This window comes from Vespula pensylvanica, chromosome 2, assembly GCF_014466175.1.
Source record: "Vespula pensylvanica isolate Volc-1 chromosome 2, ASM1446617v1, whole genome shotgun sequence".
In the NCBI taxonomy this organism is placed as follows: domain Eukaryota; kingdom Metazoa; phylum Arthropoda; class Insecta; order Hymenoptera; family Vespidae; genus Vespula; species Vespula pensylvanica.
The window spans coordinates 13,301,380-13,327,025 of record NC_057686.1 but is presented as its reverse complement, the minus strand read 5'-3'; the positions used below and the strand labels follow the sequence as shown (position 1 = coordinate 13,327,025).

Below are 25,646 nucleotides of genomic sequence, written 5' to 3'. Positions count from 1 at the left end.
TTTACGAAGGAATAAAAATCTTCGCAATATTAAATGATAGAACCCGTAAAGTTCATGAAGTAATGGTACGGTATAATGAAATTTTAATCGTACTAAATACATAAATCTGTTTATTCTTTAAAGATCAATCCATTATTTCACTGTAAAGTAAAAGACGGAATTTGGTGTGAGCACGAGAGACGAAAGAATAATATTTCGACTTATACGCTAACGTTTTTTTTTTTTTCTTTTTACCAGAACTTTTGACCCAGTGCAGTCGACATTTATATATCAAAAGTCACCAGTGTGGAAATCACCGAATATAGGACAAGATATGGCGTATGTACCTACGGTGCATGTTTGTGCACGAAAATTCAGACTATGTGAAAAGTGTACGTAAGCAAAGAGCACTTTGAAGTTCTCCAAAATAGCAAAATCGACCGAGCAAGGCACACTCATTTTTCATTAACTCAATTAGCCCGTGCTCGTACTCGACGACTTTCTGAATGTGTCGTTAGCGTGAACATAACACCGTGACTTTCTTGAATTAACTTTGAAAATGATTCACAAAATCAACTGTGATTAATTACCAAGATTAAATCAATATATCTGCTATATAATTATGCTCGAAAAGTGACAAATGTCTATGAACTTACCGATATATGAAATTACCGAAATACGAAAGCTCGACATTCATCTCCATCTTCCAGTAAATTCTTTCTCCTTCAAATAGCTTTCTCTTATCGATCATACTTAAGATCACTGTATCATTTCCTGAACACTTGTACCCTCTTTTTTCATCCCTCCTTGAAGCTCCCTCATTTCTTTCCTTCCCCTCGGTCAATCTTACCTTGATCGTGTTTCAAAAACCTTCGCCTTCGACGTCGGATCGAGAATGATAAATCTCCGTCGAAACGACCCACGTTTCGGTCGTAACGAAGCCCAAAAGCCGTCGTTTGCAGTTAATGTAAAAGCGAAAAGCTAAGGGAATTCGTGTGAATAATCAAAAAGATGAAATTCCACTTCTTCCTTTTTTTTTTCTTTTTTATCATAGCCGATCTTTACATCGTTTACTTTTCTGATTTGCACGGTTCGACCCATTTTTGGTCTACAAAAGTTCCCTGAACGCTTTGTCTGAAATCTCCTTGACTTTCGGCTTAATAATATACAACGAGCAAGATATCAAAAATGTTAAGATACTTTGGGAATCGATAGCTGCGATGAACTGTGTCTCGAGGCAAAAGAAAGTCTTTTGAAACATATATGCACTTTCAAGGAGCAAAAAAGAAAGAGATAAATTTTTATTAAGATACGAGACCTATTGAAAGGTTCTTTCTAAAAGTGTGTATACTAGTGAGACAAATTTATGAAAGAAATAACGAGACTACTCGTTTAATCATCGAATAAAGCAACTTTCAATATTCCACATGATTTCATCCAATTAAGCAACGCAATCGATCATGAGCAGGAGTTTATAACGAACCTTGGGAAATTTTGGGTAACCACTGCGATCAAGAAGATGCATATTCAAGCTACGTACTAACATGTTCATGAAAGGAATGACCTATTAGATGGAATGTAAATGGTTAAAATTTGAGTAATAATAGTAGTAGACTCATACTACTACTATTACTACTCTCTCTCTCTCTCTCTCTCCCCTTCTGTCTCTCTCTGTCTCTCTTTCTCTCATTTTCGAAAGCTAGTAGATGAGTGTGCCAGACCTTTTCATCTTATAGGAGTAGTAGTAGCAGGCTGGTTAAGAGAAACGTCCTTGCTGCGTTAATTACCACCAAGTCTTTGTGTGACAATAAAGAGGGTGAGCGGTAGCGAGGAAGAATGAAAGCTTTTGCATAAAACGTAGAATCGTTATTGTACACCTGTACATTAAGGGAGGATCGTCAATTGCAAGTGTGCCCACTTCCGGCGCTATCTAATTGTTTTCTCCTTTCATACCCATCAGCAAATAAATTGTGTCAATACCAGACAATTAAATATATGTATATCCAGAACTTATCTTACTGCGATCTCGAATAAAAGAATAATGTTTCGTCGTGATGTAATCGATTTTAAAGTTTCAATAAATATTATCATCATTTGAAATAGACTTTATCACTCATCGAAGTTTCGACAGCGTATACTTTGTCATAGAGTCGTCTATCAATGTCTATAAAAGTGCTTTGCGTAAGAGTGGCACGTTGTTTGCACTGATCGGTCATAGGCAATATCTACTTATTCATTATTGATATTAAAGCAAAAAGGAAACGCGTCGAGTACCGAAAATAAAAATACGGATGGATCTATTTGCTCGAAGATAAGAATAATAAAGAAAGTCTACTGTGAACACCTGGAGATATTGAATATATCAAATGTAACGTCCGACCTTGAACCAGTTACGAAATTCAGGATAATGTAGTGCCTCAGCCGCTAAAGTGTATCTTGCGATCTCTGTTTCGATCGGTCGAGTATGAAACAGCAAAACCCACATACAATTTGATGGCGAATCTTTAGTGTCGTGCTCGAGATAACACGAAATCCGAAATGTCCTCAACGTAATGGAACACGAAAACGTTGCCGGCGAAGCGATCGATCGAACTCTCTCGAGCTCTTTGCGGATTTACGATTGATGATGTAAGTTTTGTTGAAAGTTCGAAAATAAAAAGAAAAAAAAAAAAGAAAAGATAGAAGGAAAAAAAAGAAAAAAGAAGTAGATGAGTTGGATTTTAATCAAGCGTTCGTCCACTTCACCATGATGAAAGGAACGATAGACTTTCTGAAATAACACCGAATGGTGATTATGCAATTTGAGTAGACTCGCTCGAACTGTCAGCCAATGTCATTGGCTCGAATATCGAACAGGGGGTCTCGACGCATCCAGGATGGTTTCAGTGTCACGCCCGAAGCGTTCGTACGCTAGCAGAGTTATTAAACGGGTTCGTTCAATTCCCTCGAGCTATCGAGATTCTCCTCTGGCAGTCTACTACATCACCACAGCTTTACCATCAACGTGCCGGCAACACATTCGCCCCTGTAACGCCTGCTGATATTTATGGAACGCTCCCTGCTCTCCACAGAGGTGTAAATCCGATTTGATCTCCACCTGTATTAAGCTTCAGCTTGATGATCAAGCGAGGATAGGCACGAAGCGTGACGACCTAGCGAACTTGTCTTTTTTTTCACTCTGAATGGAACTCGAATGAATTGCTTTCGTGAAATGGAACAATTTTTCTGCATTCTTTTCAAAAATCTTTCCTTTATTGCTTGACGTCATAGACTTGAAACTAATTTAAATCGAGAGTTAAAGATATATCTCTTTTCTTGATTCATCGTTCGTTAAATTTACTTGATTCGCTCAATACTAAACTCCTCCTTTTCATTCGCTTCTATGTTTATTCACGAAATACCATCATTGCTATCTTCTATGATTCAAGTTCATTTAGATCAAATTCTTTCCGATCATCTGTTTAATGTCAATTCTCCATTGCAACTTTATATCAATTAGTATTGATATAAAAACATTAATTTGTTTGTAATTTCTGAGAAGTTTCTACTATTATACTTTCTTTTTAATCCAGATGAAATTTTATATAATGACTCTTTATAGTCCGATAAAAAGTTTAGACTGCTTAACTTGCGGAAATATTATTTATAAAACAGACTATAAGCCTTTAAATGAGTGAAAGAGAAAGGGAAGGTCAGTGTACGATCGACGTGAAGTACGAAGCGAGAGAGAGGAGTAAATTGCGAAGTTGGTTGATAGCAATGTATTGATTGAGTAATCTCTGTTATATTCAGCGTTCCGTTTTCCGTATCCCGAACCAGCAATTCGGGCATGAAAAAAGTTTTATTTCGTAAATTCCAACGATTTTCGATCTTCCAATGCACGGATGATATCTTAAGCACATTGTTGCATTTTTCCAAATAATCGACAATAGAACCTACCTAGCAGAAAAATTTTTATTTTACACTTCGAATCATAAAACATGACATATGCTCTGAAGAAACATATGATCTGAATGCTTGATATATTACACCGAGAAAAGAAGCACAAAAATATTTTTTAAACCTTAGCTGTCCGTCATATTTGACAGGAAAATATACTATATGTTCACTTACTTTTCATTTACACAATTGTCAAATATTCACTCATCTATTTATTTTAAATAGTAAAACGATTGTACAGATCATATATATAATAACTCATTCATTTTATGTTTTTATTATAAATTCGTAATCAATAATACTTTTTATCATCGCAGATTATACCATAAACTGTGAATGAAAAGTGAAAGACGAAAGACGATTGTTATATCGTTCACATTGAAGTATTAAAAACGTCAAGTTGAAGATTTTAAGTTTGACAGAGTCTGCAGTAATTTTGTGGGGGAAGATCAAAAGTTCTCTGTGCAAAGGCAATGAAACTTCCACACGGACTCCTTTTGCGTTTGTTTCGCTTACCGAATTTCTCGCAAATTTTGGCGGCTCATTGCCAAGCTCTCTGACCGCAGCGATGTTCAATCTCGAAGAATACTTTTGCCAGCCTCTTTTACTTTCATCTCAAGATTCTTGAGATGTGAATGCAGAGGCCCGATCCGCCAGAAGGGATGGAAAAGAGAAACGAAGAAACCGGAGAAAGATGAAGATACACACTGAGAAGAATGGTAAATGCGAGTGCGAACCGCAACCGACAAGGGAATCTACCATTTCACGCAAAAGTCCTGCCTTTTATATTCGCAGCTTCTTTTTCATTTTTTTCTCTATTTTTTTCTTTTTTTTTTTTTTTTTACTTCTTCTTTCTTTCATGCATTTTCTCTTGCATTTCCAACAGTGCGACGATGGTGAGAAGTCTTCATTTATCAAATTGAATCCTCGCTCGAAAGATACGTATGTACGAATACGATTTCTTGATTCTTTTCTTCCTTTTTTTAATACAAAAAGCTTCCTACCTAGTGACGAATGCATTGTTAAGAATTAAATGAATACGGGATTTGTTATAAGAAAAAAAAGAAGATATGCTCGTTTGAATTTGCCTGCTGCAAAAGGAGATGAAATATAAAACGTTAAATCAAATCGATACTTTGCACATTCGAAAACAAACGCCATTGAAAAGCACGGGCGAAAGTTTCATTTAAATATAACTCGGTGATATCGTAAACCGAGCGAATTAGTACAACATTCATAGCTGCAACGAGAAAACGTACTCTACGTTTTTCTTTACGTTTTTTTCTACATTTCTCTCTGCACCGAGAATAGAAAAATACGCGAAGGATTATTGAGTTACAATAAAGCGTTATGAAACGCAAACTCGTGTAGTTCGGGAAAGTTTCATCGAATGTAACTGCATTACTGTGTACGAGATGGAGAGTTCGGTTAGATGAAATAGATACTACAATCCCATCGAAATTATCGACTTTGCGATCGTTTGACTCTTCACAAATACCAGTCGGCAATAAAAGTAAAGAGAGGTCAATGTGAAAAATAATTCTACCTGCTGGTAGTTTCACGTTCTATATATCTGGACAGATATATATCAGATTATATATATATATATATATATATATATATATGTATATATATATACGTATATACATCTATATGTATGTGTATGTATATACATAATCTTGAACTTCTTGATAAAACTCTTTCCACCGACAACGGCCTATTTCGTTGAAGGAATATATTTGAGAATTTAAGGAAACGATGTCACGGAAAGATGCAACGTGAAGAAGAAGCAGGTGGTTCCGATACCGGCCCGAAGCTATGGGTTACGTATTTCACGTGCATAGAAGTATCCTGAAAGGTTCTATCGAGCAAGAAGCAACCAGAAAATAAAAATAAGATTACCCTCGAGGGCTCTCGAAAAGACTTTGAAAATGGAATACTCCTTCGTACTATCAACGCTTACCCTATTCTTCCACTTACTATTTATTAAATGTACGATATTCAAAATGAAAATAAAAAACTAAATGATAAACTAACAACCGTGTTGACTCGATTTACTCGAGAAATATCAATTTCCAATTGGAAACATTGATAGATGGAAAAAAAAAACTCGACAAATAAACAATAAAGAATTAATGATCTCTACGAGAAAAGATTTATCAGCTCTTTTCTTCATTTTCGTCAATGATGCGATGAGAGATTTCATAGGGACATCAATCATACTCTCGGACGTTCCTATCAAAAGTACCTTTCTATACGTTCTATACGTTCGACGATTGCCTACATACTCATGTAAAGTTTTTTCAATCGAACAATCCAAATCCTCCTTCTCTCTTTCTTGTCATTAGTCAAACATCTGCTTTTTCGGTATGGATCGATGAAGATAAAAAATCGTTAGAATTCGAATATCAATTACAAACGGTAAATCGATGATAGATCGACGATCTAAGAAGACAAAGATTTACATTGGAAGACACGAAAACTGTCTCTGTGGGATCTAACACAATGATACTGAAAAGAAGATGGAAAGAAACGAGTTGAAACCACGACTATCCAGTATTCACCGTGCGTCGAAACGATGCTGGTTAGATAGGTACTTGTTGCCTCTTCTCTCTCTCTCTCTCTCTCTCTCTCTCTCTCTCTCTCTCTCTGTCTCTCTCTCTCTCTCTCTTTGCTATGTTGTCGTTACTCCTCTCTCTCTCGTTCTTCCTGTTTCTCTCTCTCTCTCTTTCTCTCTCTCTCTCTCTCTCTCTCTCTCTCTCTCTCTCTCTCTCTCTCTTTCTCTCTTTCTTGTAATTTTACCTCACCGGTTCGTTTCAGTTCTCTCGCTCATCTCTTTCTCTCTCTCTTTTTCTCTTCCGACCACTACCCCTTTTTCACTCCCTCTTCATCCGTCCGTATGATCATGCCATTCCACGGCGATGATCCTCTGCTCGGCGGACTTATATAGCCGCTCCCTTTTGCCACCCTCTTGGCACACATACACCAAGAAGATGGATGTTCTACCCACAGGTTACCACCGGTGAGCCTCATTATAACGATGATGTACCTCTTCGGTGTTGGTAGAAAGGAGCCACATTACGATTGCTTTTCTCCTAGTAGAATATTTCCACGACTATGACAGCATAAAAGATTAAGTTTTAATACCGCTCCGTTTAAAGTCTAAATCTCGAAACTCACCGAAATAAATCGAGCAAGAGATAGTACAAGATTTCCATGTTCGCCGATAAACTCTGATTCATGCATCCGCCACGTTTATCGAACGACGTACTCAATAAACTGATACATTCGTTATACCAATTAAATTTATCCGTGAAACAAACAGAACGATATGTATGTAATCATGGAACTAATACGTCGATAAATAATACACTAATGCAAGAAATAACAATTCTCAAAATTAATGAATATAGATATATAAATATAGAATATATGTTTATATTTATATATATGTACATATAGTACGTACATTTGTACGTATATATTTTTATATACAATCCATGTTGCAAATGCACTGTATATACACTCGTTCTTTCCAAGCAAATTCATGAAAGCTTACACATAGCCGTATTGTACAGGTACTCCTTTAGTAGAGCTTCATTTTTTCATATTCGCCACTCAGCGTTGCCTTCATGTTCATCTCTCCTTGTCTTTCTCTTTTCTATTTCTACTCTTTCAGGCTACTCCTCGTTGAATTCTAATCTCTTTACATCGCACGGTATTCAACTAAAACTGAGTACATTCGTGAAATTCATTCGTTTGGAGAGGACGCTCGTTTTCTTTTTTTCATTCTCTTTTATCCTATACGCATATATATATGCAGAATATAAAAATGCTTCAAACAAATCTCATTATAAGAATAAGATATTTATCATCGGCATTAACGTACTTGATAGAAATCTTTTAAACTTCTATAATGGAAATACAAACAATAGTCCGTTTTAATTATCTCATTATATTATCTCGACCGGACTTTTATCTTTTATTTTGAAAAATAACTCAATGCTTTCACACACATATTCACAAATCTCTTTTCATTTATTCTCCTCGAACACAAAGTCCACGAAATCGTATTACGAACGAACGATTTTGACAGTACGCATATTACAACTCATTAGACAAAACGCTTTTCTTATTCCCTCGGTTAAGGGTTTAGAATCATGGAAACTCATCGAGGACCCTCTTTTTCAACTCCTCATCATCTCCTTTAACGTTAACTTTCTATGAGTTTTCGTTTTGCGATTCTACTCGATTACGCGCTCAGACGTGCGGCCATTTGAACTTTCTCGTTCGAAAGCCAGTCTAATCTACGGTTCGCCTCTCACGACGAGGTAAATAGTAATTCGAAAAGTGGATATACTCATTTCTCTTCATCACTGAACGACTAGCCGCTCCTTCGACCGTTCGATTCATCCTTCAGTCCTTGAGAACATTATTGAAAGTGAAATGAAATATTACGAGAAAAGTCCTATGCCTCAGTGCCTCCTCATAAACGAAGGGTAATTAAAGACGTTGCTTATCGAGACAATTATAGATGGTAAATCCAGCTCTCTCTTTGGGATCCTTTTATGTTAAAGCTGGTAAAACAGAACCCCTATCAATAACGTGGAACGGATAATCGCGAATTATATTACGCTAGAATTTCTCGAAAAAATTCTTTCATTAAAACAAAAATGTATTTTCTTTTTCTCGAATCATCTATGAATCATCGTTCTATTTTTGATGTTGAAAAAATGACGAGAAAATATATAACAGACACATATAGCAGACTCTTCCTGGCTGATAATGATATCAAAAGAAAGCTTAATACGTTATCAGACTTATTTTCAACTCAAATCTAATGAGTAGAAAAGAAGAAAATAAAGGAACTGTTGTGTCTCTTCAACTATTTTTATACGGATTCCCCGGGTTTAGTCTCCGGAGTCTAGAAGATTGAAACAATGGATACTTTCTACTTTCCCGGCTTTTTATACACTCGGCTTCCTAATCTGCCCCGGTAGCTCGCTACGATAATAGCCTCTTTTCCATTATTGTAATAGCGTTACAATGACGTTCACTAATTTCCAAAAGCATAAGTATGAAAGTCAAAGACAAACCATGAAAAAGTAAAAATCGTCGAAAATAACGTATATACATCGACGTAAATTATTCATCAAACTCCAAGCTAACAGATAATCGAAAAGTAAATTGATTAGTAAAAAAATTTATCGTGACTCTTGTACAGCTAGATGTTTGAAAAAAAAGTTTATCAAAAATGTTACTCCATCGTTGGAGTTATTATGAACATGATTAGTTAAAACATGATGGAATAAGTATAACACAAGTAATATTTGAGCAGCTCTAATGTTATAATAAATGATTCAAACGAATGGAAAAGATTGAAACGAGGTTCGAACGAAATCTTTTGAGGCACTGGAATTGGGATCGTCGACTCATATCGTCGCTCACAAAAAGATTCACCCTCTTTAAGGCGCGCGTCGTCGTTTCTTGCCTGGCAGCGACGGAACCGGTATGTGACGGGAGGGATAGATGTGGTTCCATTCATGCTTATTTCAAGCTCATTGTGTGCCCAGTGTATTCAGCCTTTGACTTGCCTCTCGTGTTGCCACTGCAACGACGCTTCATAGAGCACAAGGGAAGACGGTAGAAAAGAAGGAGGTGGAGAAAAGGAGATGGAGAAAAGGAGGTAGGGAAAAGGAGTAGAAGAAGATGGAGGTGTTCGGCCAGGAGTCAGGAAATACCGATGTCACATTTTCTTCGATGTTAGCAAGCATGTACATACCCCTAAGAAAGCAAAAAAGAAAGAAAGTAACGATATTTTCGATACATTCCCGAGAGATCTTCGACGATTCTGTTTTACGAATATTTTAACTTAAAATATTTCTTCACAATTTTCATCGTATCATGTTCATCGTATCGATATTCAACAACAAAATTTCGATCCGATCTCATTCTTTATTTTCCTTTCCGAATGAACGCTTACGCGATTTCGTTTCGTTTTTTCTCCTTTTCTTTTTTTTTTCTTTGTTTCTCTTCTTCCAGGAAGCTGAAAAGGCAACGAGAGCGTCTCTGCAGATACGTGTACAATCAGATTTTGACAGCGGAATGTACTCAGTTGAATGGAACTTGGCCTGATCCCGATGATCCACGCTGGAGTAGCGGTGAATACGGAGAACTTTTGCCCGAATGGTTCCCAACGAATGCAACCAATATTTCGATTCTAGGAAATATAACAACCCCAATGTCACTGGGTAATGTAACTGAGATTAAACAATTCGTTGGATCGTGCGTTTAAATTAATTTAGCGTGAAATAAATCTCTCTTTGTATTTCATCTTTTTACTTTTCCGAAAGCAAATACATTTGTTGACCCATAGAAATGTTCTCATTAATGATATTATCAATTAACAAAACAATATATCATTTTTTTATCAAACAGATATAGCACCGGTTTTACCACCCTTCGAGCTCTGGCAAACGGTCCTGATAGCTATATGTCTTGCGATATGTATACTACTGACAGTGGGTGGTAATATTCTTGTATTATTGGCATTTATCGTCGACAGAGCCATCAGACAGCCGAGCAACTATTTCATTGCGTCGTTAGCTGCCACTGACATGCTCATTGGTAAGACCCTAGTATATGGAATCTAATTTTTCGTAAAATAATTTCTTGGCATTCTTAAAACTCATAAAACTGGATGGAAGTAAAAATGATATCTCGAGGAGCACACTGTCTGTTTTTATTTTGCTTTTTTTTCTCGTTTAATATCGTACATACCTACGTTGGTATAACAGGTTAGTCATAGTGGTAGTAGAAATAGTAGTAGTAAACGATGTGGGTCGGGCGTTATATGTTCCGAAGAACGATTGTTTCATCATACACAGTCACAATAGAACTGATCGAACCTACTATGTCTTCGTTGTTACACAGGTACAGTCTCAATGCCATTCTATACGGTATATGTTCTAATGGGCTATTGGAATCTTGGACCTCTACTCTGCGACCTATGGCTATCCGTAGACTACACAGTTTGTCTGGTGTCACAGTACACGGTCCTCTTGATTACGATCGATCGTTTTTGCTCGGTGAAAATCGCTGCGCAATATCGCAGCTGGCGTACAAAGAATCGTGTCATCTGGATGGTGACTATTACTTGGATCATACCGGCACTTCTCTTCTTCATCAGTATATTCGGTTGGGAACACTTTATCGGCTACAGAGACCTTAATCCGGGACAGTGCGCGGTGCAGTTCCTTAAAGATCCAGTGTTCAATACGGCGCTTATAATCGGTTATTATTGGACGACGCTGATCGTTCTCTTCATTCTCTACGGAGGAATTTATAAAACCGCCTACGACATGCAAAAGAAAAGCGAAATGAAGCAGAGGAAAATGCAATCGATGGTGGCGTTGAGTGCTGGTGCCATGTCCGGGATGGCTGGTCGAGCAGCCGGTATAGGTATGTCAAAGACTCAAAGTACCTTGTTGAGTCAAGATAAGCCAAGAGTGAGCTTGTCGGGTGGTCAAGAAGATAATACGATTGGTGCCGATAGTGGACAAAAGTCGTCTAAAGTTTCGGGATCGGGTGGAACAGAAGATGCTGCGGACAAGGTCACCTGTGCCAGTACAATGCCTACGGAAACAGAAAAGTCTGAACGCTCTAGTAGCCCGGCCTTCGACTCCGACGAAGAAAGTACGGTCGGGCCGTCTCAACAGCTGAGTAATATCAAGAAACGTTCGTCTCTTGCCGGCCTGGTTGTCCAATCCGGGGCGCTTCAAATGTTCGCCACCAACGGTCGATTGAACGGCATCGTACCTGTTAAGATCGAAACAAGCATACCAACCACGAAGAAAATCTTACCGACGACGAGTCCGGTCTGCGAATCTAGCACGATGACTCAGAAAGGCCAAACACTGCCGAAGATACAGGAGCTCAGTCTTCTAGATACCGATAATCCCATCGAGCCAGACAAATCGAGTAGTCAAACGTTAACCCCAGAACAATCACTAAAATCTATCGATGTTTACAGTAGTAAACAAGTGACCACGTCGAACGAAGAAGCAACACCGCTCGTTCAAAGCCGACAACTTTCGCTGAATAGTTCTCAACAAAATATCATACCACCACCCACGCAGTTTCAAAGCAGTCCACCGATAACGGGAAGTCCCTCGACTTCATCGTCCGGTGACAGACCGAAGTCTTTGGTCGTTTCGAGTCATGGTCAAGGTACCTTCGACATTCTAACTGGCCTCGACGGAGCCGACTTGAGGTACATGGATGAAAGTTCGGTCATTCTCCCGAGTCCTTCATACGAAAGCCCACCATCCTCTTTCTCGTGCAGTTTAGCGAACCCTCTTTCGACGGCACCATCATCACCTATTCTCTGTAATGCGGTTTCTACGGCGACTACGACTAGCTTGTTACAAGCCGCGCTCCTCAGAGCAACTCAGCAAGCTGGCGCGAATCAAATGGCTCCATTGAACAAACAGGCTCAACAACAGCAACCTGCGATGTCGAATGCCTCGAGTCAAACGCATCCACCACGTGTCTTCATCACCCAACAAACAAACGCCGCATCTCAAACGTCTCCTACGGTGAGCAAAGTGCATACCGAAGTAACTGTCAAGGCTGAAGACACTAAACGTCAACCAGTTACGTCTGTGATCGGTATCGCGAAGATCGTTGAGTCATCCAATAGTACTACCGAGAGATTTTCTGATCAAGCTACTGAAAGATTCTCCGATCAAGGCACCAAGATCAACAATAATCCACCGCAAAACTCATCGTCAAGTAGTATGGTACCAACGATTTCTGGCACAGACGGACAAGAGACTAAAAAACAATCAAAAAAGAGAGGAACCGAAAATGAGGAAGAAAGCGGCTCTAGAAGAGACTTCGTCAAGACTATCGGCAAACGATTAAAAGCCAAAACTCAGAGAAATCCGACAATGGGACGACAAAAGTCAAGGACTGAAAACAGAGCACGCAAAGCCTTCAGAACGATATCTTTTATTCTTGGAGCTTTTGTTGCCTGTTGGACACCTTATCACATTCTGGCTCTCGTCGAAGGCTTTTGTACGAATCCTCCGTGTACGAATGAACATCTCTTCATGTTCTCCTATTTCTTGTGCTATGCAAACAGTCCAATGAATCCCTTCTGCTATGCTCTGGCCAATCAACAATTTAAGAAAACCTTTACGAGAATACTTAAGGGTGATCTACACATGACGTAAATAAGGCATCGCGTCGAATAGGTAAAGTAGTATGTCTTACCTACTTCTGTTTGAGAATATGGCAAATGCTATAAAAAAAAAAAAAAATTAAATAAAAATTCGACTCTAAGGCCTTCCATAACGCGTATCGAAATATTCCCATCGTAATTGCGGTGAAAACGGACAATAATCTAGTCAAGCGGCGTCTCGTGAAAATAAATCTATGTATTACGAGCTTTGTGTATATAGAAGAAAACATTTTTTGTTGACATCGTTCGACATCTATATTCAGGTGTACATATTGTATATGTGTGAATACTTGTTGAAATTTATGTTACAAAAAAATAGAGAAACATGCTGAAATCGTATCAAGTAACGTAGTTTTTAGAGAAGCAACTATCGTGTCTCGTATCGATTAAAGATAATAATTAATTACACCGTCGATGGGCACTCAATGTAAGCTCGAAAACATCGACTTTGCGGTAAAAGAACGACGATGTGCTTTGAAAGCACAACCGAAAGGAACGGAAGATATAGGTACATAATTACTATTATTTCTCAATGAAGACTGTACAGAAAAGCGTCAATATATTTGCAATGTTCCCTTCGTCGTGCGATTAAATATCTTGAAAAGAGAAAGTACTTTAAACGCGAACCTATTTCGCGAAGCAAATCAATTGACTTTTTCATTCTTAAATACATTTTTTAAAGCGACCTGTCCACTTCTGAAAATAAGATCGATATCCTAATTAGAACGGTGGAAAGCCTCGAGGCGTAGAATGCTTCACGTTAGAATGATAGATTATATTTAACGAGTCTCTTAAATGTACGTTTAATAAGCTTGATTAACAAGAAAATATATCGAACGTTGTTTCGTTCGCCACATGAAAGACAAAAAGTGAAAAAATGCTTGAAATAATTAACATAGAATATTGTACGAACCTTAGTGACGTTCTATACATACGATCTATCTTGATCAATCAGACTTCGAGTCCAAAATGCAAAGACGAAAAATGTCATTCAATGGCTGCATGTATTTACTAGCGGAGGAAGTAAAAAAAAAAAGAAGCTATTAAAAACTTTCGATGACACGCGGCTATTTTTTACGAGCAACGAAATGGGTTAGAGCAGCTCGTTTCGAGAAAATATCGGATGTTCGAGGATTTCATCGTGGAGCCATATTGGATCCAGATACACACTGCCCTGGGGTGGCCTATCGATGCGCAGGCCTTTTTCTCTGACCTTTCTCGAATATAATATTTTACTCGGGACGAGCGATCGTTCGTACTTCGACGCGAGCGATGATTATGCTACTTATTCGATCGTTAATACCGCTTCGAGAAATTTTTTGTTGCTTCTTTAAATTTTTTTTCTTCTTTTTCTTTCTCATTCTACGAGCTTCAAGCCGATCGATCATTTTTATTTTTACAAAATATATAAGATTGATTTATTGAATAGGAGAAGAATTGAAAAGTGTCATGATTATATTCTTTCCTTCCTTCTCTTTTCTTTAATTTTGAAATTCAAATGCTAGCAACTAAAGTGATCTCCTTCCGAAAAGTAAAAGCTAAGATAAACTACGTTGTTATATGTGTAACTGCTTGTATAGATACTTCCAAGGTTCTGTAAAATTCGAGAGATACTTATAATACAGTATGTATATGATGAAGCTTATTTGCTGCTACGCATCGAAATTTAATTAAACAATAATACGAACACGAACGCGAACACAAATGTGTGGATGCATGGATGCGCGGTATGCGCTATAAGCACAATAAGCGCAAAGTTAGCGCAAAGTAAGCTCAAAGTAAGCGTAGATCGATTGATACACGGATACGTGGATTCGTGAATGCACGAATGAATGAATGAATGGATGTACGCATGAATGATATGTGTATGTATGTATATCTGTATACGTATGTATGATTCACACTTTATTGTGATTTCCGTCAATATCATTCCATTCCATACTCCATATTAAGTATTGGAGAAACAAATAATTATCGTTAAGTTATTATATTCTTACCGAGTGGAACGCAATAACAAATTTTTGGCACTTTGGACAATTTCCAAAATTCACTGCCAATGAGCTAAGAGTCATTTCTTCTTTGCGATTACTCTTGAAAAAATTTAACGCACATATTTTCGATGGACGTCACTCTAAGCTGAAAGAAATACTATAACGTGACTTAGATCGCTGTATCGAAAATATCTCATTAAAAAATCGCTTCTTCGTATTCCGTTTCCCACTCGATAAACCTAAAAACAATTCTACTTTACGAATTATCGAATAATAAAATTATCGTTTCTTGTACAAAGATAAATCACACAGGGAATATAACGTCGTCTCGACGTTATGCGATGTAATTAGTATGTGTATAGAAAGAAATATGTATCTACTACGTAGTGTTATCGATAACGGGGCAATATGTAGAGAATAAATAATAGCTATATATAGTATGATTTTAAGATTGTCCTAAGGACGATTCACACGAAATAATAAGCCGCATAAAGCCTATGTATAATATTTCAATTCCGACGATCGAAAAACCCGAGTTTACGTACTTCGTATTATTAATTACGATGATGCTTTTTTTTACATATAAAGCAGATAAATTAGATATTTATTGTAAATGAGAAAATGAAACAAAAAGAAAATAATAGAAAAGAAAAGAAGATGCGCTGTTAACCAAGGAAAAGTGGCACATACTCGATATTAGAAATTATGACTGGAATATCTTAGAAGATTCAACATGTTTCTATTCTTCGCTTAAGAAAGCCTCCATTTCGCGTTCACACTTCTCATTCATCTCGAAACAAATGTTCTCTACCTCAAGACAAGATACATAATAAGGAAGACGAAGAGCTATAAGTCGATTTCGACGCTAAAGCAACTCTGATCGCATATCAAAGAACGGTTAAATATTCGTACGGCAAAAACTATCATTTCTTTATGAATGACTCATTTTTTTTAAATAAAGAGAATGGAGAATTAATAGAAAAAATCGAGAGCAAGAACATTGATCGTTCCACGGCGCATATCTAAGTGGCGATAAACATCGTTAATTCATTTTCCAATTTGGCCTAACGATACGGAAACTTGTTTCCACGCTAATGAACTAAAGTATAACGTAATTAATGAGTTAGCTGCTCGAAAAATACCTTTTATGATACATTCAAAAAAACGAAATTGTACGGTATAAAGTGTATAGAAAATCATTTCAATTGTATTTTATTTAAGATTTAATGATTGAGAGAGACAGTCGATGTTATTATAAATTTGAAAATTGTTCGTGAATTTAGGAACATTTGCAAGTTATCAGTTTGTTAAAGAAAAAAAAAAGAAGAGAGAAAAAAGAAAAATACAGGAAAAAATATGATTATAATAATTACGTTGTAATTTTCTAAATTCTCCTAATTAATACATGGGATCAACAAAGGAAACACATTATCATTAAATTCTAGACAATACCGTTTGCGCGTGCTCTCGCTTGACAATCTCTATTTCACTGACCCTTGAAGGTTATTAATATAATCAACATGTTTTTTACTTAGAGCACTACTTCGTATTTCTGTGTTTATTTCGCGCTTAATTTCTTCGACTATAAATAATAAAATTCTATCATTAATACACATATAGAGCTGTGCACGTGTATAAAATAATCTTGAAGGGTCACGTGTGTAAAAATCAGAACATTTATGTCTATGGCAAACGTAATGTCCTCCGATATAATATATAAATATATATGAGAAAATTAGAATGAAATGTATATGTATTAATGACAAAATGTCATATAAATATAAGATCTGTTGCTTAATTGTGAAAATAAATATTTAGTATCCGATGCGATGTAGTTATCGATGAGAATCTGTGAAATTCAATAAAGAAACCTATTGTCCGAGGGAGCTATATTGTTTGCTTAAAATATGCACGTAATTACGGACGACGTGAAAGTACAATAAAACAACTTTGCGCTCTAAGAATCGAACGATTGTCTTGTAAAAAAAATTGTTAACGATATTAATCATATTCGCCGATTGAACATCTGTCTACAAATATCGACATACCTTTTAAAATAACTGCGCACAAAACTTACTTGTTTCCGTCGTTGGATATCCTTCTTTGCTATTACTGTCCGCAAGCATGTCTACATTTGGATGTCCTTGGAATATCTTCAAGCCAATGTTTATCTAAAGAAAAAGAAAAAAGAAAAAAAAAAGAAGAGAAATGTTTGTCGTACGCAATTACGAATGCTTCATTTCACGTAGGCAAGTCTAATAAAAATTAATGTGAATATAAACGAAAAAACTCGATAATTACCACCATGGCGTAGATAGATGGTTAAAGTAGAAAGAATTTTTTTTTATTTCTAACTCGGTACGCAATTATATGCAAATTTAGACTTAATTGATATGTTTAGACATCGGAGTATGTAAGCAAAGATGCGTATAAAATAAAATAAACTAATAATGTGATATAATTACGCAAATATATTTTCTCATTCGTCCCTATCCTGCACGTTCTTTCGAAGAAAGCGCTGCTTCAAACTATCTTGTAAAAAGATACAAGCGTTCCATCGATTATGTAGATTTCTGCTAACGTCGATAGTGAAAAAATAATGTATCGCCTTTATGTAGATTCTGCTAACGTCGGTAAAGAAGAGATAACGTGTCGCCAAATATTATAACGCAAGAAAATCTTAACTATATATATATATATATGTATACGCTGTTCCTAAGAATATAATTAATCTTATAATACTAAACGAAATTATAATATTAATTGTACAAGCAATTAATTAAAATTATAATTTTTGAAACTAAATAAGTATAAAGATACAGGACGATCTTGAAGAGCTGGTAAGAGAGTTGTTTGTACGAGCGCGTTCGAACTCGTACTATTACGTATATCTCAAAGCTAGCGAACGTTCGGCTCTTTTGTTATTATATATTGAGTTGTTTTTATTGTGTTATTTATTTCGTAACCTTAAAGAGTCGCTTATCGATGAGTCATGCGTGAAACCGACATTACCGACAAAAGTACACAGTGATGTTTCATAACAATATATAATATTCTCTTAAATAATGTTTTTATTATGTTATTTATTTCGGAACCTTAGAACAATTCCTTATCGATGAATCATATGTGTAATCAATATTACCGACAATAGTACACGTATGACTCATGGTATTGATGTTGCATAACAATATATAATATTTCTTTAAATAATTACGAACTAGTATTTAGTTTAATTAATACGATACGTTGATATATGAGAAAAATTAATTTTATAATATTATTTGTAATATTATTTGTTGATATACAAAATACATATCCGTTGGTCAGATGGCAGTCACGTTTTACATAGTAAGTGCTGCCAGTTGGTAGAATTGTAAAGTCTTACGTGGGACAACGTTAGTTTCGTCAGTTTCGTTTTGTCCATGTTTGGATATTCTAAAAAAAGTACGTTTGGTGTTAACTGATCAGTTTTTTGAGATACACGAGTGTGATTATTAAATTAAAATTTAAACATGTCAGAAATATCGTTATCTGAAGGGTCTCAAATGCAACAAATTGATATTTCCAATTTAAATTTCCAACAATTAGTGCATTTGAAGCAGCAAATGGATCAAGAACTTAACGTCTTTCAAGATTCTTTGCACAAATTGAAACTCGCACAAAGTAGATTCCTAGAGTCTGGATCGTGTTTGGAAAAAATTACACCTAAGGTCGAAGGTCAGTCTACAATTTTATCCTTTAATAATGATTAATTAATCGTATATAATTCATTTTTGTAGAATGTACTTTTATAGGTTAGGAAAATTTTTATTCAAAGGATATCTTTTCATTCCAGTTAATTTCTTATAGCTTTTTTTCTATTTTGAAGATCACGTTATAAAGGAAAGTTAGAGAAATTGTATAAATATCATTTATTATGGACATATACCTCATTAAATTACTAAATATTTATTGTGTATTTTATAGGAAAGGAAATACTTGTACCACTTACCGGGTCGATGTATGTTACTGGAAAACTCGCAAACACAAGTAATGTATTAGTTGATATAGGGACTGGCTATTACGCGCAAAAGAGCATACAAGATGCAAAGGAATATTTCAAAGGAAGAGTAGAATATGTTACTGAACAAATGGAAAAGATTCAGCAAGTTGGTTTAGAGAAAAGTAAAATTAGAGATGCAACAGTAAGCATAATTGAAATGAAAATTCAGAATCCAATGTAAAAAGAAATCATAGAGCATAAATAGGCTGAATGATAACAAAGAAAAGTTTTGTTTCTGGGTATGCTGTTACAAAATTTTTTCAATTTTCAAAATTTATATTAATTTATATTTTATTACACATTAAGGGAGACAAGAACATTTTGAGCTCCTGTAATATTAAGTCTCTTTGTAAGCTTCATGTCACTGTCTTTGCCAATTCAAATATATTCTCATTCACTTGATCGTAATTGTAATTATTATTTCTATGTAGATATACTTCTTGTCTTAAATATTCTATGTCACTCGTGCAGAAATTAATTTTCTCTATCTTTTACAAGATAATTATTTTATACTTTACCTTTCTGTGATCCACACAAAGAAATGTGGTAATAATAAAAATAACTGTACTTTTCCAAATAAATAAATTATTTTTCTTTTCTATTCCTTGATATTATTCATGGTAGATACATCATAATTTATACAGGACAAGATACACATATAGAAAAATCGGGTATAACATAGGAAAGATGAAACAGCGAAGTAACGAAGGTGAATCATTTATTCATTTTTCATTGAAATAAAACCTCGTTTATGAACGATAACAGTTTTTGCCCTACAAACGTGATGGGTCACATTGTATTGGCTACAACGGTACAGAGAAGGTATCAAAATCATTGTCGGAGGATAAAAAACATCATATAATGTGTTCGAAAAAAGTTTTCGATATTTTAGCGCGACGTATCGTTGATCCTAATATATTATAATACGACATTATTCGGATTACAAAGTCGTTTCATGTGACGACGAGATGACGCATGTCGCATACACGTAGATATTTTACTAAATTTTTTTTATCCTATTTACACGAATAACATACGTTCGATACTTATTTTAACGAAAAACTCTCTCTCCCCTTTTCTCTTTCTCTCTCTCTCTCTCTCTCTCTCTCTCTCTCTCTCTCTCTCTCTCTCTCTCTCTCTTTTCTCCTTTTTTCTTTTCTCCTTCTTTTCGTATTAATATTCTCGAAATTTTACAAACAATTTTATTCTCTTCCTCTCCGACACAGTAGTATGCATAGATCCAGTCGATGTTCACAGATGTTATCTCAGATTGCACAGCAGCAAGGTAGTCAGTACACCTGTGCAAAACCACTCCTCGACGCGTCTCGCTGCATTACCTAAAACAAAAAGATATCAAATGTAAATGCAAGTAGATATACACGACAAAGCCTGCTGCAATAACGAATCGTTGCTACAAGACCTCATTTATTTTTTTCTATTTCTAAGGTTACATAGCATCGATTGATTTATAATCGAGTAGCAAGTGGTATGTATGGAACATAATCGTATTAGGAGCGATCCACTAATGTTATAGCGATTAACATTACCGTACCGATGTAAGAAGATTCACGAGTTCCCAGTACGGAAGCCAATATCGGTCGTTCCTCCTTTAAAAGGACTTCGGCCTTCTTTTGATAGAGATGAAAGACGTTGGCGTTACAAACGACCTGCAGTTTGCCGTTGCTGAAGGTATTCGAAGCAATTTCAAAGTCCAAGCCTGCTATAGCCATGTGATGATTGTCGATGAATTTGTCCGTGATGTTCATTATGAAGGACGAGTTTACCTTCGAAAGAAATGAGTATAGATATCAGTTCAAATATAAAGATTAACTTATGGGATAGCAAGAAACTAATTGGTTGAAAATTCAGAGATACGACCTTTGTATTATCATTGCAAGTCTTATGATGGAGAAATGAGGATAATGAAGGATACGCAAGAAGGATGGAAAATTATCCTTACTATTTCCTGCCACTCATTTACGCGGTAACGCCTCCTTCGAGAGTCGTAAATAATTTGCAATGCATTCGGTTATAACTATAATATTTATCGGATTCTTAAAGCGGCCATAAAACGTTTCAGATTACTCGGTTGCATCGAAGTGAGAGTTCCGGATTAAATGAAGTCTGTCAGAATCCATCGATATGGTGCATCACGTACGGGCAGTTTATAATTTCCTGAACGGCATTGCACGGCTTTGCTTTGCTACCCGTATAACGGTTCTTTTCTTTTAACGCATTCGAATATCACAATACCCTTCATTGATGTTTTCAATCGAAGTTCTACAGTATATATATACACGCGAAATACTCATTGTAATTTGCAACTTCGTAATTTAATATCCGTGAACGTTTATGCCTCGACGATTATCTTTGAACAAGTGGATCGACTAAAAACTTTTTAATTAATACTTATAATTATACTTTTTATATTTTTGATATTTGACTTTCGTTCTCGTATATATCTCGATAAAAAAAAATGGAAGACGCGTACACGCTTGAAAAGTAAAATCGAATCGGATACGATTTTCAGGATGGCATTCTCTATCGTAAAATTCTTTTTTATTCTCTTGAATACGTACGATACTCTACCGACATCGCCTTTATATAGGCATACTTCACATTGAAACGCACTTTATACGAGACTTCCGAAACATTCGATTCGACGTAAAATTCACGAGCGGCTATAAAACTTCCACTCTAGAAGTGCAACGCTCGTGGAAAAGAGACTCACATACAGAAGCCTCATAATAGCGTCTGAATATGATCGTAAGCCCATTTTTTTCTTTGATTTTCTATGTGACTATGATAATACAGTATGAATTTTAATTTAGCGAAATCTTCGACCAACATTTTTAAAGAAATTTCTTGCTATAAAATATATGTGATATTTAAAATTACGAGACGATCGACTCCGTAAAAGTAATATGCTTACATAATGTATAACGGTACGTTCAGCGCGTAAGATTTAGCCGATGCGCGAACATTGATTTTAAAGCAAATCTCTAAAATTAGTTTTAGAGTTAATACTTAAGTCGAATTCTTGATATAAATGTAAATAATTCACGTATTTGCGTTTGTCTTGCCATTGTTATCAAGGCGTGTTTTACGGTATCGAATATTCGAAAAAAATCACTTTTCCGATAAAAATTAAAAACGATTTTTTGAAACGAACACGTAGTGGGTATCATCACTTCAATAAAAAATCGAATATTATACAATATTGAATCGAGAGCGGAAAAATTGAATGTGGTATGATCCGAACGCATTCATTTTTATTTCCCATTAATTAGCGTTTAATCGAGATTCAATGAATATAGTATTGTCAAGTAGTTTTATCAGAAGCCGACAAAGACCTAACAGATTTATGTTTACACGAATAACTCGACAACGTGACACGAATTTATTTCCCGTTCACTTTTGTAATTTTCAAATTCGTGCCTGTATAAATCCGCATTAAAATTCAACGTGCTTCAACCTCGATCCACTTTTATCTAGCCATTAAATTAAAAGCTTCATATATTTAGCGCCGGCTGAACATAATAGAGTGATAAAGCGTATCAATGAATAATTAACGCGGCTCGTAAGGGGGTGCGGCTAAATCGATCGGATAGGAAGTTTTAAAAGAGTGCGAGAGATTGCTTATTTATGCTCGTTGTAAAATATCGTTAAAAAAGTTGACGTGATCGAAACCGATCGTCGTCGTTACCAACCTGATTTCCATTGACGGTCCACGTTATATTGGCTGGAGGATTTCCTGAAGGCACGGTACAATTGCCTCTTACCGTGTCACCGACCGCGTATCTTTGTTTCTCTACGTTCACTTCCGGATCACCTTTTGGGAGACCTAAAATTCAAAGAGCGTTCATCATAACGGGTATCGATAGAAGAAGAAACTTTTTCTTGGGTGTAACGACCTTCTACATCTTTGACCATTGTTACGTTTCTATTCTTCTCCGTTTTTTTCTCTCCTTTATTTTTCTTTCTCTTTCGTTCGTTGCCAGTAGCGACAAAAAGCGAGTCGGTACTAATAAGGTGTCGCGACGAAGTCGCTGGGTCAGGATCATTGTTCGCCACGTTGAAAAGCAATCCTTATAGAAAAATTCGAACGATGCTTTTTACGGCACTTAATGACTTCGAGCGCGGTCAACGGAGAAACGTAACGAGAACTTTCACGGTTTCCTTGACGCAATTCTTTGACTTTGTTCGTCACCGATGTTGAAGGAGGTTCGACGGAATTCGAGGAAGAGAGAAAGAGAGAGAGAGAGAGAGGGAGAGAGAGGGAGAGAGGAAAGGATAGAACCTGGATTACCTCTACATCGTCGCATCGTATGAAACTCATCGAAATGTCAGGGCAGCGAAGATTGAAAATGAAAATCGATTCCGCGATATATCGTTTGACGTTACAAGCTCTTCTCCTTGGTCGGAGCAACGCACACGTGACTAATAAATTATATGCGAACAGGCAAAAGAATCGTTATAGTAAGCACCGTGGAAGGCAGTAAATTCTCTTCCCTTCTTTCTTTCTCTTTTATCTTTATCTTTCTCTCTTTCGCTCTTTCTCTTTCCTTCTTATTCTCTCAAAGCGAAATGCATCGAGCGCACGGCGATCCAGTAAACTGTCCGAGAATTGTTTCGCTTCTCGTGCACGACTTCCGCCTCGACCGACCGGTCCTTCCTCGCGATCCTTCCAACTTTCAAGGACACGGCCACGAAGGATATTACCATTTTCAATGTGTCGCAGATCTCAACATTGCTTCGTGAGAACACGCCAAAGGAGATATAAAAGCTTTCATACCGAGGAATAAAAAAAATTGAAGAAAAGTGTAAAGGGGAAGGGATCCTCGAGGATAGCTCGATCTTCAGGATCGAGCTTTTACGAGCGATCCGTGATCGGAAAGAAGAGGCAATCACCTCGGCCCTTCAAAGAAGGATCGCTACTTGTACTTGCCCGTCGTTAGGTCGACGCTCGCCGAGAATACAAGGGAAGAGCTATGGGAACGAGCTTACCGATTCTTCCCTTCCTTCTCTGTCCTTCTCTCCTTTGCTAAACTCCATCTCTTTCTCCTCCTGTTTGTCAACCTTTTCTCGCCTAACTGCGTTTTAATTGATCGCGATTACGGTGACAATGCCGCTCGCCATGTAGTATAATTAATGGCGGTAATGAAAGCCGCTCGTGAAACCGTCGAAAGACGGCTCTGTACGAAGAAGAAAAGAAGGAGAGAAAAATCAAAATAACGGCTAGCAAGTCTTCCTTTCGATTATTCTCATAGACCACCACGTAGGAGAATGTTAACGGCTCGCGAAAGAGTTTTAATTGAATTTTTACGATGTCGTTCGTTGAGGGAAAGATGAATGCGTTGAAGAAAGAGAAAATAAGTGAGAAAGAAAAAGAACTGTTTTCGAGCCACCAATCTCCGAAGTTTCCAACGAAAAAGTTTCGAGTTTTTCTATTATTCGATTAAAGAGTGATTATCAAAGGAGTTGAATTCGATTGAATAATTCAGTGTTGAAAATAAAAGATCGGAAAACGACAGGTGAGTATCGTTACAAACGAACGAAACGTCAAATGCACTCGGTGGTTGCTCTTTTTCATTCGTATTTCCTCTTTCCTTTTTTCCTTCCTACGTATTGGACACTCTAGAAATTTGGTATACGGTTTGCGGTTACCTCTCATCAGATGCAAGATACGTTTCTGGCGATACTCACTGGCCACGTGCATGTAATCAAAAACCATTAGGGTATTAAAGGACGGAAAGTCCTCGGAAACTTCGCAACGATATTTTCCGGAATTACTCGGCTGGACATCCTTCAGAATCACGTAGTTGGCGTTGCTCCGATTCGTCTGAAACATCGATCAGTACAAAATTGAAAACACATGTATCTACTGGTACTCGAGGACAATTTTTTATCAAAGAGAGGAAATAACGGACCAAATAATAACGCAAATGAGAGAGAGAGAGAGAGAGAGAGAGAGAGAGAGAGAGAGAGAGAGAGAGAGAGAGAGAGAGAGAGAGAGAGAGAGAGAGAGAGGAAGAACGAGAGAGAAAGAAAGAGAGTAAAAAGAGAAAGTAACGTCGGTTGAAATTTTCAGTTAATTTAACAGGAGAGACCACGGGATTGACCGAGCGAGCACAGCCGGCAAGTGCCATTTATTGCAAATCGATCGCACTTACTCGTCCGCTTTGACATCCTCGCGGCGTTCGCTCGTCCGCGACAAACAATAGCTCGCAACAACGATTAATTATATGTTGCCGGTGGCAGAGCGCGATATAAATCACACAATCAATTTTCCTCCCGTTCTCGCGGCTTGGTCTTGGCACATACACCAATCGTAAGCCGTTTGAGAGGACCGATCCTCGTTCATCCCTTCTCTTTCTCTCTCTCTCTCTCTCTCTCTCTCTCTCTTCCTCTCGCATGCTTATGTCCTTCCTTTTGCTTCTTTTCCATCGAG

At 36.8% G+C, this 25,646-nt stretch overlaps 3 protein-coding genes and 1 long non-coding RNA gene across 7 annotated transcripts in view; 3 read left to right on the top strand and 1 right to left on the bottom strand.

Annotated features, from left to right (window-relative positions):
* The window catches only part of LOC122637757 (muscarinic acetylcholine receptor M5), a 32,604-nt gene extending 14,990 nt beyond the window's left edge, over positions 1-17,614 (top strand). For all 3 annotated transcript variants that reach the window (XM_043830101.1, XM_043830102.1, XM_043830103.1), the window contains exons 3-5: positions 9,961-10,169; positions 10,357-10,545; positions 10,852-17,614. In XM_043830101.1, the coding sequence (XP_043686036.1) occupies positions 9,961-10,169; positions 10,357-10,545; positions 10,852-13,154 (2,701 nt within the window). In that variant the 3' untranslated portion in view covers positions 13,155-17,614. The remainder of the gene's footprint in view (positions 1-9,960; positions 10,170-10,356; positions 10,546-10,851) is intronic.
* LOC122637758 lies at positions 4,078-5,954 on the top strand. Its single transcript, XR_006329296.1, has 2 exons — positions 4,078-4,637; positions 5,671-5,954. It is a non-coding gene; the product is annotated as an uncharacterized LOC122637758 (long non-coding RNA).
* A 931-nt stretch (positions 17,615-18,545) lies between the features above and the next one.
* Positions 18,546-19,597, top strand: LOC122638041 (prefoldin subunit 5). The gene is made up of 2 exons (XM_043830661.1): positions 18,546-18,870; positions 19,120-19,597. The coding sequence occupies exons 1-2, from the start codon at positions 18,666-18,668 to the stop codon at positions 19,374-19,376; spliced, it is 462 nt and encodes a 153-aa protein (XP_043686596.1). The 5' UTR covers positions 18,546-18,665; the 3' UTR covers positions 19,377-19,597.
* A 299-nt stretch (positions 19,598-19,896) lies between these two features.
* LOC122626906 overlaps positions 19,897-25,646 on the bottom strand; it is a 30,973-nt gene continuing 25,223 nt past the window's right edge. For both annotated transcript variants that reach the window (XM_043807481.1, XM_043807480.1), the window contains 4 exons: positions 24,902-25,037; positions 22,906-23,039; positions 20,748-20,979; positions 19,897-20,532 (listed from right to left, as the gene is read on the bottom strand). In XM_043807481.1, coding sequence (XP_043663416.1) covers positions 20,456-20,532; positions 20,748-20,979; positions 22,906-23,039; positions 24,902-25,037 — 579 coding nt within the window. In that variant the 3' untranslated portion in view covers positions 19,897-20,455. The remainder of the gene's footprint in view (positions 20,533-20,747; positions 20,980-22,905; positions 23,040-24,901; positions 25,038-25,646) is intronic.

Bases quoted from the DNA above. Each gene is read 5' to 3' on its own strand.
- LOC122638041 (XM_043830661.1), top strand. From the start codon at position 18,666: ATGTCAGAAATATCGTTATCTGAAGGGTCTCAAATGCAACAAATTGAT. The intron at 18,871-19,119 runs GTCAGTCTACAA...TGTATTTTATAG, and splicing joins AATTACACCTAAGGTCGAAG to GAAAGGAAATACTTGTACCA.